The 15,994-nt window shown below is 35.8% G+C and overlaps 1 protein-coding gene across 1 annotated transcript; it reads left to right on the top strand.

Annotated features, from left to right (window-relative positions):
- The first annotated feature begins 2,698 nt into the window (after positions 1-2,698).
- ndufc1 (NADH:ubiquinone oxidoreductase subunit C1) lies at positions 2,699-8,467 on the top strand. Its single transcript, XM_014977318.2, has 4 exons — positions 2,699-2,854; positions 3,745-3,848; positions 6,578-6,653; positions 8,352-8,467. The coding sequence occupies exons 1-3, from the start codon at positions 2,710-2,712 to the stop codon at positions 6,635-6,637; spliced, it is 309 nt and encodes a 102-aa protein (XP_014832804.1). The 5' UTR covers positions 2,699-2,709; the 3' UTR covers positions 6,638-6,653; positions 8,352-8,467.
- Positions 8,468-15,994: the final 7,527 nt, after the last annotated feature.

Here is a 15,994-nt window from a genome sequence, read left to right as displayed (position 1 = left end):
GCATGCGTGTGTGTTTGTGTGTCTGGTGAATTTTGTTTAAAACACGGCTGTCCTTCATTCAGTTAAGTTACTCACAGTGGATAGAGAATCCAGAAATGATACTCAAGTAAGAGTAGTGATACGTAGAAAATTACTCAAGTATATGTAAAAAGTTCAGCATAGTACAATACTCCTGAAAGTACTTTTTTTTTTCAGAAGTTACAAGTTGAGTTAATGTAACTTAATTGTGACCCAACTGTCAAACATCAGATGTTTCGATGCAGAGTGATTTGTTTTAAATATGTAGCAGAGAGAAAGGCGTGAATTAAATAACGGTTTACTTGAGTTTACATCACTTCTGATTACAGCCGTCACAAGAAATGATTAACTGTTTTGATGCTTCACAATTTTATGCTTCTAAAGTCAAAATAGTTGTACTACACCAGCACAATTACTTTCTTTCTTTTATTTAACCCTTTATGGTACACATAATGATGCTAGTTGGAAAAAAAAAGTTTGGCATGTTTTTTTTTTGTTTGTTTTTTACATAAAATAAACCAAGTAAACATAATAAAGACAATTTTTTATTATTATTATTATTTTTTCATTTATTTTTTGTTGATGTTGCCATTTGGCAACACTGTACCATAGTGGAAATTAATGAAAACAAGAGAGTTTGACTTATTATTGTAAAAACATTTATTTAACGACTCAGGTTATAGTCTAAATAGCCTCCAGTAGCAATAATAGTTAACAATGAAACTCATTTGAAAGCTAAAAACAATTTTAAAATGTTTTTCAACATTTTATTGGCATATTTCATTGATGTAATGGTTTTCATTTGAGTTGAGTGTCTTGATCCTGCCGTCTTTGCCTTACTGCTTGTGGAAGCTGATGAAGCAGTTACTCTCAGCATCCAGTGAAGAAGTGGACCTAGAAAACAAAAATATCCTTATTACTTGTGCCAGTTTTGCACAAGTAATAATTGCACGTTCACCCTCATTGTTCCCTCTGGCCTCACTGGTCCTCCTGTCCTGTCTGTTCTTATTCTCTGGCTCATAGTCTTCACCATCCTCACTGTCTAATTGCAAAGTTTCAAGCTCCTCATTTTCTTCATCACTAAACCTAATTCATCCTCACTACCATAAAAAGGAACTGCTAGTTTGGTTTTCTTCCTAAGAAATTGTAAAACATTGTTGCATTAATGATGTAAATGGAAGAAAAGAGTATCCAATATAGTCATTCGCAATATGGAAAGGACTCACAAAATGGAAAATTATAGCAGACTCTAGAAGATCAACATGCTGGGCTACCAATACAATGGTAATCTTAATGTTACAGTGTTGCCATGTGGCAACATCAACATTTTAACAGTTTATCATTAATAAATGATTAAATACAGCACAATGAATGACAGAATAGTGAACTTACTTCATTTATTGTTGAGTATGTAATTTTTTCCTGGTCAAAAAATGTCATAAAAATAATTTTTTTCATGATTTCTGAGGAGTCAAATGGTGAGGCTCTTCCCTGTGAAGACGTCTGTTGAGAAAGGTGTCAAACTTCCCCCCAGAAAATTATGTGACAAATTTAAACACTGCTGTTGCTTCTCTTAGGGTCTCATCTCTCTTTCAGTGCATTACATTGTAAAATTGGAGGTACTGTCTGTGTGTGGTCTTCAAGTAATTTGTTGCCAAATGGCAACTTTATACCATAAAGGGTTAAAAAAACTCTGTAGCATGCAGCTCCGAACAAGGATGAAGCTTTACTGATGGTTTTATGACATTTAATTTCTTCAAAAGCAAATTCCATTCATCGTAGCATTATAATCCACTTTACAATGTTTCAATTTACATTACTTTACGATTATGACAAATAATTATGTTAACAGATAAAATATATTAAAAGTAAATACTTTTTACAATCAATAGACCTTGATTGTAAAAACGTGTAATGACTTTTTACAATCGTGTTGACAGCCTCTCAATCTTTGAAGAGGCTGTCAGTATAAAACAATGTTTCTTGCTCTGTGAAAAACAACTAACTGCTGTAATAACTGTTGTACTAACTACTGTAACTGTGGTAACTTACTAACTTCTAATTTTGGAGAAAACAAACTATCTGTTATACAACAGCACTGGACAGAAAATGCTAAATCCAAAATTAAACGTACAGCTCAAAGCAGAAATCAAAATTACTGGCAAAATAAAACACTTTAAAATTTTCTGTAATAAAAGCACTTCGTTATTTACGAAGTCGTTTTTTGTTTCTTGATTCCAAAGATTTTGCATTACTAATATTAAATATGTAAAGAAAGACAAATTAACCTTTCCCCTATTTTGTTTTTGTCTTCAACAAATAAATATTTGCGGCAATGTCATATTTTGTGTTTTGAAACCATCATAAGCTCCAATTGCCAAATTATATTATAAATTATGCACAGTCCTAGGAGACTAAAAAATAGTCGCCACTTTGTATTGTTTCTTATATGTTCAAGTGTTTTTTTCTTTGTTTTCTCAAAGAAATAACCAGAAAGAAAGTTACTTAAAAAAAACAAAAGCAAAAGCATTATGTTGGAAATAAAATATTTGATACTGCAATAGATATTTTATTTTCCTGCTTTTGTTTGTTTGTTTGTTTGTTTGTTTGTTTGAATGTCAGCAATACCAAACAAGATATTTCAAATGTTCATCAAACCCTTACCTAGTTTGTTCGAGTTTTCGGCGCTCTATGAATCAGGCCTTCCAGGCTTTGAAATCCATCGCAGTCGACAGTCACTCTCAGGCAGGCGGCATTAAACCCAGCACCGAGGCAGCTGTCAGTGCTAAAATGACGTTCAGCCGCTTGTTATCTCGAGCTGTTCTCAATAACAGGGGTGAGTTAGTTTCAGCGTGGTGTTTAAGAATGACTGAAGTTTAATGTGGTTCTTCTTAATTAAAACACCGAGGTTGTTTTCCAGCCTGACCTTAGCTTAGCTTAGCATTAGCGCGTCGTTTTCTCACGGGTGACTTCTTTTCTCACTGCAAAGATTAGAATTTAGTGGTAACCGTGATGCATTTATTGCAGCTAGTTTAACCACTAGATAATGGAAATCCCGGTCCCATTGTTTCAATCCTATCACAGCTGCTCTTTCATTTCATTTGCTGTCATGTCTGCTGGCTTAGAGACAGATTAATTACCTAACAGAATCTGCTGATCAGGATGTATTGTGTTATTAATGAACTGGGTTATATGTAACTGGACTTTAGTTGAATTCTGATTGTATTTTCTGAACTGATTTAGAAATGGAAAGTACATCCACATTTGATTGAACCTATATAAACTTACACAATTTAAGTTTAAATTTTATTAAAATAAATTAACTGGCATCAACAGATCATTTTATTACACTATGCACTGATCTCCTTTACATTGTTCAGAACTGCCAGGCTGTTCCGCTTGATTTGGTTCTAATCTGATTTATCATTTGTCCAGTCTAGTGTCACTAACATTTTAAATGCTGTATTTTTAATGGTGGTCAAAACAAAGGTCAGACCCACTCCCCATTCAGGTTGCTTCTTTGTTTACACTTATTTTAAAGATGTCTTGCTTTCCTAATCCCCAAAACCTTTTTCCTGTGCTATCTTCCTGTTTCATGGTAGTGTTAATTGTTCATTAAAAGCTCTGTGTGTGTGTGTGTGTGTGTGCGTGTGTGTGTGTGTGTGTGTGTGTGTGTGTGTGTGTGTGTGTGTGTGTGTGTGTGGGTGGGTGTATGAATTCTTTCAGCCGGATCCAGATCAGCTTTCACTAGCTCCAAGACTGACACAGCCAACCCCAACTGGCTGCAAGTGGGTCTTGCGTTTGGAACATCGGCTTTTATCTGGGGCCTGGTGAGCACCAATGTTTGTGCACTAAGAGCCATAAGCTGGCATGGAAGCTACATGATGGTGACCGTAGATGAGAATGAGATGGGTCATAAAGTGATGTACACGTAGTAAAATGTAGAGGTGCACCGATGAATCAGCTCTGATTTCTTTAAATTTAGAAATCAGAGCTGCATCTTTAATGTTAGGAGACATGATTGGCTGATACTTAAATGTGAAACTGATGTGATCTACCTCTGCTATCAGCCAGACCTTTGCTACAGAAATTCTTTGGAACCTTGGTCAGATCTGTGCCTTGCCACAGTTCTGTCTCTGAGCTCATTGGCCAGTTCCTTCCACCTCATGATTCTCATTTGCTCTGACCAGCACTGCGAGCTCTTATATAGATAGGTGTGTCCCTTTCCTAATCAAGTCCAATCAGTTTAATTAAACACAGCTGGACTTCAATGAAGGAGTAGAGTCATCTAAAGGAGAATGAGAGGAAATGGACAGCATGAGTTAAATATGAGTGTCACAGTAAAGTGTTTGAATACTTATGACCATATGATATTTCAATTTTTCTTTTTTAATAAAATTTGCAAAAATGTCTACATTTCTGTTATTTTCTGTCAAGATTGGATGCTGAGTGTACATTCATGATAAATAATGTGAATAATGTTTTTTTGATTTTAGCAAATGGCTTCAACCAAACCAAGAGTGAAAGATTTAAAGGGTTCTGAATACTTTCCGTACTCGCTGTAAGTGGGAGCCTTGACAGACCCACCCACCGGGTCATGTCTTCATCTATGTGATAAGCAGCAATCGCCCCACTGTTGCTAACTTGATATCATTGTAGCTATATTTAGAGACTTTTCAAATTAAAAAAAAAATCTTTATCTGCGAAATTTATAATCGTTGGGTCAGGCTGCCAAAGATTGGTGATTGGTCAGAAGACTGCAATCGGTGCAGACCCAGTGGACTTCATCACAACTCTTACAACTTCCTGGATGTTAATGTGTTTTTAAAAATAGTTACTTCCAACATACTGGTCCTGCAAAAAAAAAAGGAAACCTATATACAGGTGCTGGTCATAAAATTAGAATATTGTGATAAAGTTCATTATTTTCCATAATGTCATGATAAAAATTAAATTGTCATATATTTTAGATTCATTGCACACCAACTGAAATATTTCAGGTCTTTTATTGTTTTAATTTTGATGATTTTGGCAAACAGCTCATGAAAACCCAAAATCCCTGTCTCAAAAAATTAGAATATTATGAAAAGGTTCTCTGAACGAGCAATAAAAATAATCATCTGAATCAACAAAGTAACTCTAAACACCTGAAAAAGATTCCTGAGGCCTTTAAAAACTCCCAGCCTGGTTCATTACTCAAAACCGCAATCATGGGTCAGACTGCTGACCTGACTGCTGTCCAGAAGGCCATCACTGACATCCTCAAGCAAGAGGGTGAGAAACAGAAAGAAATTTCTGAACGAATCGGCTGTTTGCAGAGTGTTATATCAAGGCACCTCAGTGGGAAGTCAGTAGGAAGGAAAAAGTGTGGCAGAAAACGCTACACAACGAGAAGAGGTGACCGGACCCTGAGGAAGATTGTGGAGAAGGGCCGATTCCAGACCAAATTAAATTTTCATCTCCATAAAACTTTTCAGCAGATGGAAGCATGAAGTGCTCCAAAATCTTCTGATAGCTGCTGCATTGATCCTGCCCTTGATAAAACCCAGTGGACCAACACCAGCAGCTGACATGGCACCCAGACCATCACTGACTGTGGGTACTTGACACTGGACTTCTGGCATTTTGGCATTTCCTTCTCCCCAGTCTTCCTCCAGAGTCTGGCACTTTGATTTCCGAATGACATGCAAAGTTTGCTTTCATCCGAAAAAAGTACTTTGGACCACTGAACAACAGTGGTCCAAAGTGCTGCTTCTCTGTAGCCCAGGTCAGGCGCTTCTGCCGCTGTTTCTGGTTCAAAAGTGGCTTGACCTTTGACCTGGGGAATGCGGCACCTGTAGCCCATTTCCTGCACACGCCTGTGCACAGTGGCTCTGGATGTTTCTACTCCAGACTCAGTCCACTGCTTCCCCCAAGGTCTGGAATCGGCCCTTCTCCACAATCTTCCTCAGGGTCCGGTCACCTCTTCTCGTTGTGCAGCGTTTTCTGCCACACTTTTTCCTTCCTACTGACTTCCCACTGAGGTGCCTTGATATAACACTCTGCAAACAGCTGATTCGTTCAGAAATTTCTTTCTGTTTCTCACCCTCTTGCTTGAGGATGTCAGTGATGGCCTTCTGGACAGCAGTCAGGTCAGCAGTCTGACCCATGATTGCGGTTTTGAGTAATGAACCAGGCTGGGAGTTTTTAAAGGCCTCAGGAATCTTTTTCAGGTGTTTAGAGTTACTTTGTTGATTCAGATGATTATTTTTATTGCTCGTTCAGAGAACCTTTTCATAATATTCTAATTTTTTGAGACAGGGATTTTGGGTTTTCATGAGCTGTTTGCCAAAATCATCAAAATTAAAACAATAAAAGACCTGAAATATTTCAGTTGGTGTGCAATGAATCTAAAATATATGACAATTTAATTTTTATCATGACATTATGGAAAATAATGAACTTTATCACAATATTCTAATTTTATGACCAGCACCTGTATGTAGAAAAGAATCTCTGAAGATGAAGGATTCTGCTAAATTTTTGTTTCTCAGTGAATGACTTTGTCTTTCACCCACAGCTCTTCAAACAGCACAGCACAGATGTTCACGAGTACGAAGTGAAAAAAGGCCTTCAGTGATCTCTAAGGAAGGCAGGTGAGCATGGTGTGAATGCTGCTGTTTATGTCTACAGGTGCTGGTCATAAAATTAGAATATTGTGATAAAGTTCATTATTTTCCATAATGTCATGATAAAAATTAAATTGTCATATATTTTAGATTCATTGCACACCAACTGAAATATTTCAGGTCTTTTATTGTTTTAATTTTGATGATTTTGGCAAACAGCTCATGAAAACCCAAAATCCCTGTCTCAAAAAATTAGAATATTATGAAAAGGTTCTCTGAACGAGCAATAAAAATAATCATCTGAATCAACAAAGTAACTCTAAACACCTGAAAAAGATTCCTGAGGCCTTTAAAAACTCCCAGCCTGGTTCATTACTCAAAACCGCAATCATGGGTCAGACTGCTGACCTGACTGCTGTCCAGAAGGCCATCACTGACATCCTCAAGCAAGAGGGTGAGACACAGAAAGAAATTTCTGAACGAATCGGCTGTTTGCAGAGTGTTATATCAAGGCACCTCAGTGGGAAGTCAGTAGGAAGGAAAAAGTGTGGCAGAAAACGCTGCACAACGAGAAGAGGTGACCGGACCCTGAGGAAGATTGTGGAGAAGGGCCGATTCCAGACCAAATTAAATTTTCATCTCCATAAAACTTTTCAGCAGATGGAAGCATGAAGTGCTCCAAAATCTTCTGATAGCTGCTGCATTGATCCTGCCCTTGATAAAACCCAGTGGACCAACACCAGCAGCTGACATGGCACCCAGACCATCACTGACTGTGGGTACTTGACACTGGACTTCTGGCATTTTGGCATTTCCTTCTCCCCAGTCTTCCTCCAGAGTCTGGCACTTTGATTTCCGAATGACATGCAAAGTTTGCTTTCATCCGAAAAAAGTACTTTGGACCACTGAACAACAGTGGTCCAAAGTGCTGCTTCTCTGTAGCCCAGGTCAGGTGCTTCTGCCGCTGTTTCTGGTTCAAAAGTGGCTTGACCTTTGACTTGGGGAATGCGGCACCTGTAGCCCATTTCCTGCACACGCCTGTGCACAGTGGCTCTGGATGTTTCTACTCCAGACTCAGTCCACTGCTTCCCCCAAGGTCTGGAATCGGCCCTTCTCCACAATCTTCCTCAGGGTCCGGTCACCTCTTCTCGTTGTGCAGCGTTTTCTGCCACACTTTTTCCTTCCTACTGACTTCCCACTGAGATGCCTTGATATAACACTCTGCAAACAGCCGATTCGTTCAGAAATTTCTTTCCGTTTCTCACCCTCTTGCTTGAGGATGTCAGTGATGGCCTTCTGGACAGCAGTCAGGTCAGCAATCTGACCCATGATTGCGGTTTTGAGTAATGAACCAGGCTGGGAGTTTTTAAAGGCCTCAGGAATCTTTTTCAGGTGTTTAGAGTTACTTTGTTGATTCAGATGATTATTTTTATTGCTCGTTCAGAGAACCTTTTCATAATATTCTAATTTTTTGAGACAGGGATTTTGGGTTTTCAAGAGCTGTTTGCCAAAATCATAAAAATTAAAACAATAAAAGACCTGAAATATTTCAGTTGGTGTGCAATGAATCTAAAATATATGACAATTTAATTTTTATCATGACATTATGGAAATAATGAACTTTATCACAATATTCTAATTTTATGACCAGCACCTGTATATCAGTGTGAGGCCCTCTGGATGGAGTGAAAGGAATCCTGATGTGTTGTTTCTCGTCTCTTACAGGAACTGTTTGGATCCTCTCTGTTGGACACATCTGCTTCTATTCCATGTAACCCCCCCAACCTGAACTCTGTAGAATACAATGAAATAAGATAAATAAATGTTGTGTGAACTATGGAGTCCTGATTACTTTGCGTATGTGATTAAGAAGGATTTAACAGACACTAGGACGTTCTGTATTCACTGTTATATTTCTATTCATCAACTTTACACTCTTATTTCTGTCCTGTCTTAAAGGATGCAGTCATGTTCGTGATGATGCATGCTGGGAGCTTTTATCTGAACAAAGACTTTATCTGACAATTCATTTCACAGTTACTCAAAATGACAGTGGAGAGCAAAGGTGGATCAACAAAGTATTGACTCAGTGGGGATGAATTCAAATGCACTTCACACTTTTCAGATTTTGAAAACCACGTGTCACTTGTATTTACTGTTATGTGATTCTGTGAGTTGGTTGTCACACAAAATTGACCTACACTGTGGTTTGTGGTTCTCATGGTACAAAACATGAACATGCTGCAAATGTTTGATTTTCATTGTTGACAGTGATTAACATTTCATGTATGACACTGTCATCCAAAATGAAAACAAAATTCAAGTGTTCTCCTTGACTTTATCTACTTCAACATGAGCTTAAAAGTATGACAAATAATTATTCTTGGTTTTACTGGCAGTTGGCAACAAACTGTTGGCATTACTGCCACTTACTGGTATGGAGTGTGGTTCGTGATTCATTCTCTCTCTCTTCCTCCCCACCTCCAAGAACCAGCGGAAACACATATGAAGCTTATTTTTTGTTCCTACTTTGAGTTACCCTTTCTTGCCCTACAGTGCTCTTTAGAGGACATCCTGGAATTTCCAGGGATGTGTCATGTGATAGGTTTACATACTGGGAAGTCCCTTCTTTACCTAAATCAAAATGGCAGAAACCACATTTTATGGAAAGAGGGTAGACGAGTCAAATATTTTTCTCTTTTATTTTTGTCATGACAATTATTTATATTCTTGTTAATTAAATACCAATAATATTTTGACCAGTGAAAACAATTTAATAATCTCTGTTTAGAAATAACATACTTTTTATGAATGTCAATTATAATGGACATCAGGACGATTTCAGTGTATTTAATGACTCCACATTGTTGTAGAAAAAAGATGTGAAACAGGATTCTCCACAAGATAGTAGAGGGAGAGTCAGATGAAGATGAGGATAATAAATATCATCCTCTAGTAGGGAACTTCATCAGATCCAGGATAATCTGATGAAGAGACAGACCCATGGTGCGTTCACACCAAACACGTTACGCATGTCAAAAACGCACTTGACACTTCAAATATGACACGTGCACTTTTGGTGCATTCCTATCAAAAGCGTTTTGAGCATCAGGTGCGTCTGGTTTACATTCAATCTATGGGGAACGTCATAAACAGTCCAAACGGTTCAAATCGTGCCATGCTAGACGCTCAGAACGCTCCTCCTCCACATAGACTTTGAATGTAAACAAGATGGGCCTGACGTTCAAAACACATTTGGTGTGAACGCACCATCAGAGCCAGAGAGAGAGCAGGAAAGTCACTGTGCTAGGTGGGCCAAAATTAATTTGTATGTTTGTTGGATCTCTATGACCAACATTTGGTCCTAAAGATCATGGACACAAGTTTTTTTCTTTGACCATCAACTGCAAATATTGTTTAGGTCTTTCCCATAAATGATGGAGGTCATCACCACAGATTTATTGTCAAACCACTTTGTGACAGTCAGCTAAGATGCTCCCTTCTGTTCACAGTGGCCTATCTTCTGGTAATTGGTGTGGCTTTGGTATTCTTTGGTTCATCATAATGGTTCCAGTTGCTGGAAGACCCTTTGAGAAGTTTTCAGAACTTATTCCTCATCATTTTCCTGCTAATAACTGGCACTTTTAATTTTTTAGTCCAGAAGATTTTGACTCTGGGAAAGCCAAGATAGGCCATGTGTGCTGATATTCTGAAGAAAGTCCTTGTTCATGTGTGTAATTTTATACTTCTATCATGTTCAAAATAAATAAAAAATAAACAATTAAGTAAAAATAAATAAAGTCTTCATTTCTTGGGCAATAGTGTTTAGCAATATCCCTGCAGTTTGCAGCTATTTTTGGTTTTTATTTCAAGTAACAAGTGTACAGAAACATCTGTGCTGCAACCAGAAATGGATAATTTCTGGTTATTAAATGTATTTTTCAAATTTGACCTCTTGTTGGGTTAATGTGATTCATTAATCAATAATCTGTACATTTTTCCATTTTTTTGAATTCTGTCATAATTTAGACTGAAATCATCCTGATGTCCACTACAATGGACATGCTGTGAAATTTAAATAAAAAATATATTTCATTTGCTTGTGGTATTCCCAGGTACTTGTAACTGTGCTCTATGTCTGCTATTGTTCCTTCTGGGAGTGAGACCCCTTCTGTGTGGACGACCTTCCCTCTCTTTGTAACCATCCAACCACACTTCTCTAGTCCGAATGACATCCCAATGTCAGTGCTGTAGATCCTGGTGGTGTGGATCAGTGAGTCGATGTTCAGCTTTGGTGGTTCATTCGTTACTGTGGCTACATACCCAGTTTCTGGGTGGGTAGTTGTAGTTAACTCCCCTCTGACCTGGCGTCCTGGCTCCTCCCCCTTGCCATAGCATTTGTGTTGTACCTCATCAATCTCAAGTTGTGATAGCAGTCGCCGTTTACGGATGTTGGAACACTGAGCTACTAGTTGTTTGGCAGTTAGTGTTGACTGGGGATGTCGAACTAACCATTCCTTCCACATTCTTTGCATGTAGCCCCTCTGACTAGGGTTACTTGAGTAGTAGCATTCCAACAGATCCAAGTTTTCACCTCTCGCCATTTCTGTCTTGTTCCAGTAGCCCATTTTTCATCAAGGTGCTCTGGTTCCCCAGCACCTGATGCAGACCTATACATACATACATATATATATATATATATATATATATATATATATATATATATATATATATATATATATATATATATATATATATATATATATATATATATATATATACAAACACACCTATAACCAAATTCTATGAAATAATTTAGTTATCTTTAAAAATCGAATAACTATTTGTATATGTTTACTCTCCAAATTCTTCCTCAAAATATCTAATAAATTAACCTTTTCCTAAATACTTTCATACTCTCTCCTCATATATCTTCTCTCTTTTTTATATTTATCACATTATAATATTACATGTTCTATTGTTTCATATTTTTCACAGTGATCACATTTACCAGTATTATGCTTTTGAATTTCAAAAAGTGTATAATTAAGTCCTGTATATCCAAATCTCAACCTTATCACTCTTCCCTCCTTTCTATTTATTCTTCCATTTTATAAAACCATCTTCCTGTTTTTTCTTCATCCCACATTTTTTGCAATACTTTCATCAGGTTTTGTTTAACAATACTCTTTCCTTCAGATTTACTTGTTTTAACTGTAAAGCTAATATGATTTTTAATTGCCTTCTTTGCCATTTTATCTGCCCTCTCATTTCCTTCTACTCCAATATGTGCTGGAACCCACACAAATTTAACTATTAAACCCATGTTTTGTATTTTGAATAATGTATGAAATATTTCTAATAAAATGTCTGTCCTACTATCTGAATGATTATATTTTAAACTTAATAATACAGAGCTTAAATATGAACATATTATTGTTTTTAATGGTTTTATGTCTTCTACCAACTGTAAAGCTAATAATATTGCCAGCATTTCTCCTGTGTATACTGATAATCCGTCTGCAATTTGTTTTCCTATTTTTATATTTAATTCTGGCACTAGAAAAGCTATTCCTATTTTATCAGTTATTTTTGATGCAACTGTAGATTTGAATATATTGATAATAACTGCTTAAATATAATTGTACTGAATAACTATCTACAGTGTAAGATTTGTCTTGTTTCTTTTCCATTATTGACATATTTATTGTTGCTACTGGTAGAATCCAGGGTGGTATAATTGATATTGGTGTTGTTTGACTAATTTCTAAACTATCAATTTTAAATTCTTTTATTTTCTTTTCAATTGTCCATCCAAAACTCCTCATTTCTTTCTTTTCTTTTTCCCAACATGGATTTAAAATGGATGATCAAAATGATTACCTTGTAAAGTTAACCAATAATTAATTTCTAATTTGTTCTTCTTAAATCTAATGGCATTTCTCCCATTTCTATTTCTATTGCTGCTGTTGGTGTGGTTTTAAATGCTCCGGTACATAATCTTAATGCCTGATGTTGAATAATGTCTAATTTAACCAGATGTGTTTTAGCTCCTGAACCATAAACTAGACAACCAAAGTCTATGTTAGATCTCAACATACCTGTATAAATCTGTTTTATTAATTGTCTATCTGCTCCCCAGTCACTGCCAGCCAAGCATCTCAAAATATCTAAGATTTTCTTACATTTATCAACAACTTTTTGAATATGTATATTCCATTTAAATTTTTCATCAAACCATAGCCCTTAAATTTTTATACACTTTACTTGTTATTAACAAGTAATAAGTATTTTTAAAATAAAAATAAATTTTAAAATTTTAAAATTTTATAAAATTTTTAAATTTTTAAAATTTTAAATTTTTTTTTTTAAATTTTAAATTTTATTTTTAATATAAATACATCTTTACTTGTTATTAACACTTTACTTGTTAATTCTTGGTTATATAATTTAAATTTTATTTTCTTGTTTATTTTTTTCTGAGTAAATATCTCAGAAATATAACCAAAAGTAATATATTACTTTTGGTTTTATCAACTGAAAACTTAAATCCCCATTACAATGCCCATTTCTCTATTTCAATAATAACCTCTTGCAATTCCTTTACAATGAAATCTACATTTTTTCCTCTTTTCCAAACAGCTCCATCATCTGCAAAAAGTGAACAACCCATTTCTTTTTCCAATATCTTTAAATACATCATTTATCATAATCAGTGGCGACTGGTGGTGATATCTGAAGGGTGGACTAATATATATATATATATGTGTGTGTGTGTGTGTGTGTGTGTGTGTTTATTCCAATAAGAGACACGTCCAATTTGAAAAATAAGAAAACCTACTATATGTGAGAGACACCAAATTTATTTATTTATTTATTTATTTATTTTACTGTTTATGTGTATTATAGTTCAAAGGTACCCCACCCAATTTGTTTTGTTTATTATAATAAGTTCATTCTTCATTGTAGTTTGTTCATTCCTTCAGAACTTGGTTTTGTGTCTGTCTCAATGATTGCGTGTCAATCATTCTGAGCCGTGACAGACAGTTAGCTGAACGGGGCTGTCAGAAGTTAGCCCTTTGGAAAGACCCAGGGATTTTCCCCAGGCAGTTTGACACCAGGTTTGTTGAAAATTTAACAAAATGCGATATATTATTTCTAAAATGTATTTAATTTCAGGTTTGATTTTTAAGTTGTTTATTTTAAAACTTTATTATAAATGTCAGGGATGGCCTAGCCCTACCAGCCCACTTATACCAGCTGTCCCTGATCTTAATTGAGAACAATAACAGACTTATAATACTCCCTTGCGGAGTTCCATTTTCTACTGTATATTTTCCTGAGACTACTTCACCAATTCTAATTTGTATTTTCCTATTTGTTAAAAAGTCTTTAATCAATTTAAATATTTTCCCTTTAATGCCCAACTTGTATCATTTAGTTAGTAATTCCTGAACCCACATGATATCATATGCTTTTTCTAATCAAAAAATACTGCCACTACACTTTCTTTATTTAGTGTAGTGGCAGTACACAAGCACAAGTAAATAAGTCTTTATTTAATTGTGCTCTTCTAATTTCATGCTCTAGACATTATTTGTTTCTTCAACACTCTGTAATAAATCTTTGTATTTAAGTTTTGTATTTTCTCTTCTTTTTCTTCCCTCTTCACTAATATCTAATGTTGTTTTTAACCATGTTTCCTGAACACAAATAATTTCTGGTTGTTCTACAAGACCATCAACATAACCTTTAAGTTCCTGTCTGTTAGCAATTAAACTTCTTGCATTCTGTTGTAATATTAACATGTACTATTTTCATCTGATGGTCCTAGTCTCCCATCTACCTCCACCGTTTTGTTTATGTTCTCCCATGACTCTTCTTTAAACCCCAAAAACTTTTCAGCTCCTCTCACTGTTATTTTTTTATCTTTTCAGTGTTGTGCTTGGCTTGGCCAGTGCAGTTGATAACATATGCTATGAATAATATTAGTTTTTCTATTGATATTGTGAAATGTTCTTCGGACTGTGGAGTTTGACTTGCTGTTTGTTCAATCTCTCTTGTTTTCTGTTCCTTCACATTTTTAACTGCTTCTGCATAGCTTATGTTTTTAGTAATTTTAATATGTATGATTTCTTTTGCCTTCTTCCTTACTTCACATCCTCCATACGTAACTCTATGTTTCTCTCCACAGTTAAAACAATTTTCTTGTGCTTCTTCTTTACATTCTTCTAATTTGTGATCTTTACCACATTTTGGACATCTCTGCGTCCCTTTACAGGCTCCTGCTATGTGTCCATACCTCTGACATTTGAAACACTGAAGTGGTGGAGGTACATAAGGCCTGACCTAAAAACTGAGGTAACCTGTTTTGATGTATTTTGGCAACTCTTTTTCTTCAAATTCAATGAAGATTGACAAACTTCCTACCTTTTCTCCATTCATTGTTTTTGAGAATCTTTTCAAGTTATTCACTTTTGCACCCACAATACTTCTCTTAATTTTATCAAGATCTTCAGAGGGATCCCATAAATCACTAATTTTTTTTTATTTTCTCCCATGATTTTTTTCTCCAACACAGTTTTTTTTTTTGCAAATATTATCCACATTTAAAGCCTTATTCTTGTGTTCTTCGTTTTTACAAACATACCAATAGGTTTCCATCTCTCAAAAACTTTATCATTTCAACATCTCCAATTTTCTTTTTTATTTCTCTTGACACCACAATGGGGCTGATGTTATCTTGTTCTTCCTCGTTCTTAAATTTTAATATTATTTTAAATTCCTCCCCCACAACTTTCCTCCTGTCTTTTCTTCTTCTGAGCTACTTCCTTCCAGTTCCCTTTACTACCTTGAGTATCACCAATTCCCTTTCCTTCATCTATTTTATTTCTTCCACGTCCTCTCCCTCTCCCTTCCTCATGTCCTATGTCCATTTCCATCTGAACCATTCACATACCAGTTTATGCTCAAATCTGCCTTTTCCAAATGCGATATATTTCTATGTTTTTGTTTTTCCCGCACCGCTCCAACAAACCAACTCGAAAAAAAAAAAACCCTAAAACGAGGAATCTGACAAATAAATTATCTCCACTTGCTGCTTTTGGGAGTCCTAAAACAGGTGTGGAGGAAGCATTAAGGCTCTATGACTTATAGGGGGTGATTAGTGCCAGTGTGAGTTAACAGAGTTTCAGGTTCAACAGATAGTATGGAGGCAGACCATAAAGCAGATTGTAGAAGATCTACTCAGTCTTGTTCTGAAGAATTATGGTGTGGAGAGATTTGATGTCATCAACATTCAGAGAACGTGTTTTTGTAGAGCATGAACGATACAAGGATCAAATTCCTGGTCAAATTCCTTTTCAGAT

The sequence above is a fragment of the Poecilia mexicana genome, unplaced genomic scaffold (genome assembly GCF_051168715.1).
Source record: "Poecilia mexicana isolate PSO_F unplaced genomic scaffold, ASM5116871v1 scaffold_10, whole genome shotgun sequence".
Taxonomy (NCBI): domain Eukaryota; kingdom Metazoa; phylum Chordata; class Actinopteri; order Cyprinodontiformes; family Poeciliidae; genus Poecilia; species Poecilia mexicana.
This window is presented reverse-complemented; position numbering and strand designations above follow the sequence as displayed.